The 2,953-nt window shown below is 48.1% G+C and overlaps 1 protein-coding gene across 1 annotated transcript; it reads right to left on the reverse strand.

The window, feature by feature from the left end:
- Window positions 1-1,092: 1,092 nt before the first annotated feature.
- Window positions 1,093-2,747, reverse strand: DOLK (dolichol kinase). Its single transcript, XM_018573753.1, has one exon. The coding sequence runs from the start codon at window positions 2,720-2,722 to the stop codon at window positions 1,157-1,159; it is 1,566 nt and encodes a 521-aa protein (XP_018429255.1). The 5' UTR covers window positions 2,723-2,747; the 3' UTR covers window positions 1,093-1,156.
- Between the last annotated feature and the right edge of the window lie 206 nt (window positions 2,748-2,953).

Genomic DNA, 2,953 nt, shown 5'->3' on the forward strand with positions numbered 1-2,953 from the left:
TCACTTTAAGTTGAATTCGTATGCAAGTTGGAACATGTACATTTTTAGGTGTACCTCCAGCCAAAACATTATTTTTTTAGTTTTGGATAGCATAGTGAAGGGTTACTTTGTTTTGCTGTCTGTACCCCTGGTCAGAACCAGCACTTGTATCCGATTTGTTTTTCGGCATTGTTACAGGCAAACAAGGAAGACAAATAAAAGTGTTACTGTACAGTACATACAGGGTTATGACAGTCAAAGCCAACTTCTGTTCAGTACCAGACCCGGAAGAAGAGGCGGGGCGCTCACTAACAACTTCCTGCAGGAGGTACAGTACTGTACAGTACTACAATCCAGACCCACTACTCGTCTGTGATTGTCGGCACGAGCACCGTAACTAGTGGAACGCTGCGCGTTACAGTGGCTGCAGTCTCGGACCTTGGTTCATAAGTAAGCGTTGTACGTAAGTTGGGCGTTCGTAAGTCGGGGACTGCCTGTATTTCTTAGCGCGGTGCATTTATTTTTACACAACTTTAAAAGGAGAACTATGAGCTGAGTGCTTTTCTCTTTTACTCACCTCATAGTTCTAGCCGACCTGTGACAATGAGACTGTCACAGGTCGGCTAGAAGTGAGATTTCAGTACCGATCAGCTCTTCCAGGGCAGATCGGTTCTCCTGCACATACCATCTGCGATGCCGATCTGCCAAGGAACAGCGGAAAAAGCTTTGAATTCTACACCTATTGCCGGTCACACCCTGGAAAAAAAAATGGGCGGGACTGCGTTAGAATGTGTGACCAATGTCCGGTCACACATTCTAACGCAGTCACAATCTGTGATAGAACACCGGCTGAATCATCTACATACGTCCTATCTTGCATGGATTCCTGCAGCAAGACTTATATACATAGCTCCACCCACACGCAGTGCTCAGTACAATAGGGTCTCCATCTCCTCATTGGGTTTTTCATTTATCTAAAATTACAGTGATGAGATCTGGAAGAGACACTCCTTGCCTAGAATAGATCTGGACATGGAGGTGAAGATATCTTTCCATCCATAAGGGATAAAATAAAATGGTAGTACATGACTCAGCCTAACATCAGACACCTGAAAACAGAAATATCAGTTTTGGATAGACTAATACTTTTACAGAGGAGAGAAGACATCTTAGCTCCTCAAACCATAAACATGATGTGCAGGTAAAGCGGCAGAATCAAGTTGTCTATTTGGGTAGTAAAAGCTTCTAGCAGCGACACCAACGTGATGGATCCCACTAACCAAACGTAGCCAGTGTTAATGTTCACACTGCTATCAAATATGAGGATAAGGGCCACTGCAATGATCTGGGCAAAGACGGACATGACCGTCCCCTCGAATGTCTTCTTAGTGCCAGGCCATTTAATTTCTCCCATTGTGCTTCCACAGACGGAAGCTATAGTGTCACCAACTCCCACTGCCAGAACCCCGCAGTAGGGGAGCAAGGTGGAAGGGCCAGAAAGGGATGTTGCACAGAGTCTTGGAAAGAGCCACACCGGTAGAGACATCCCCAAAAGAAGGCAAATGTGTGAGAGAATCAGCGGACCGCTATCCCGCTCATCCAAGAACAGCGTCAAGAGGGTCCGTAAGCTCTGTCCAAACGGCTTGATACGGAAGTAGCGGACATATTCCAGCAGCACGAAAACGGCTAAGCATGCCACGGCGGCCACGTAGAGCAAAGGGCGATCGTACATGACTCCGGGAATGTACACGACCACTGCAAGGAAGTGAAAGTACTTGCGGGTTATGGTGGAGACTTGCGGCTTCTTGGAGTCCGTGGACCTTTTTGAATTTTGAAACAAAACAACTACGCAAGCAACAAGAACCAGGAATGTCCAGAAGACTAGGAGATACAGCCGTGTATCGCTCTGAACCAGGAACTCCGCCAGCCAGAAGAGCGGATGTCTCTTGATGAGGTACTGCAGCCAAGGCACAAAGATTCCCAGACCTAACACGGCGGTCATCATGTAGAAAAACAGGGAGGAGGTCCACGTGGAAGAGTCCATGAAAAAGAACAAGGCCGAGAAGATAATGCCCAGCAGGACCAAAGCGACCAAAGTCACCAGCAGGAGGTATTCCGTGGGATCTCCTTTTCCACCCACGGCATTCAAAGAGCGCTTGATAAGCTGGTTAAGGACGAAGCTGAGTCCGCCAAGGACAATGAGGGCCTCGCCGGGAGTGAAGCACCGTGGCAGCAGGTATAGAACAATCATGCTGAGATATACAAAGATGAGGAGCACCTCCAGAACTTCGATAACCTCTGACACGGCCAGAGAGTTCTTCATAGTATACAGTACTGCGCAGCCGGTGACTCCGGACACTATGCAGGTATTTTTCGGCACAGGTTTGGTAATGCCCAGTGCGATTATGGAGAGGAAGTAGGCCAAGGTCATTCCGGTGGCCGTCACTACCACCCCAAACCTTTCAAAGTAGACGTTGCCGGAAGCCTTGCACCTCTCCCTCATCACAATGCCCAGCAAAGGGATGATCATGCTGGCTGGAAGGAGGCCGCTGTTGGCAGACGAGCGATACTGGAACACCGCTCCGCCAGACTGGAGCAACCGGTCCCATTTGTGCTGCACGTAAAAAGCCTGCACGGCCAGGGCCAGGGTGCACCAAGAGAAGCGATCCCATACTACGGAATGAATACTGAGGACGATACAAAAGACCACAAGGGACTCCGCCAACAGCAGCTTATTCACCATATTGACTCAGATCCAAGGACCACCTTACGTCTGCTTCCACTACTGGCTCACGCTCGTCTGCGTCTATAGAGCTCTCTCTTGCTTTTCATGGTCCTTACGCGGAGACACGGAGATTAATCCTAAAAGGTAATGACATGAATGATTAACGTATATGTAAACCCAATCACTAAAAATCTCATATGAACCAGTCATTTTTTAAATCCGTAGCTTCCCGATTGTCATATGGGGTGA

The sequence above is a fragment of the Nanorana parkeri genome, unplaced genomic scaffold (genome assembly GCF_000935625.1).
Source record: "Nanorana parkeri isolate BGI_ZX_2015 unplaced genomic scaffold, ASM93562v1 scaffold2521, whole genome shotgun sequence".
Taxonomy (NCBI): Eukaryota; Metazoa; Chordata; class Amphibia; order Anura; family Dicroglossidae; genus Nanorana; species Nanorana parkeri.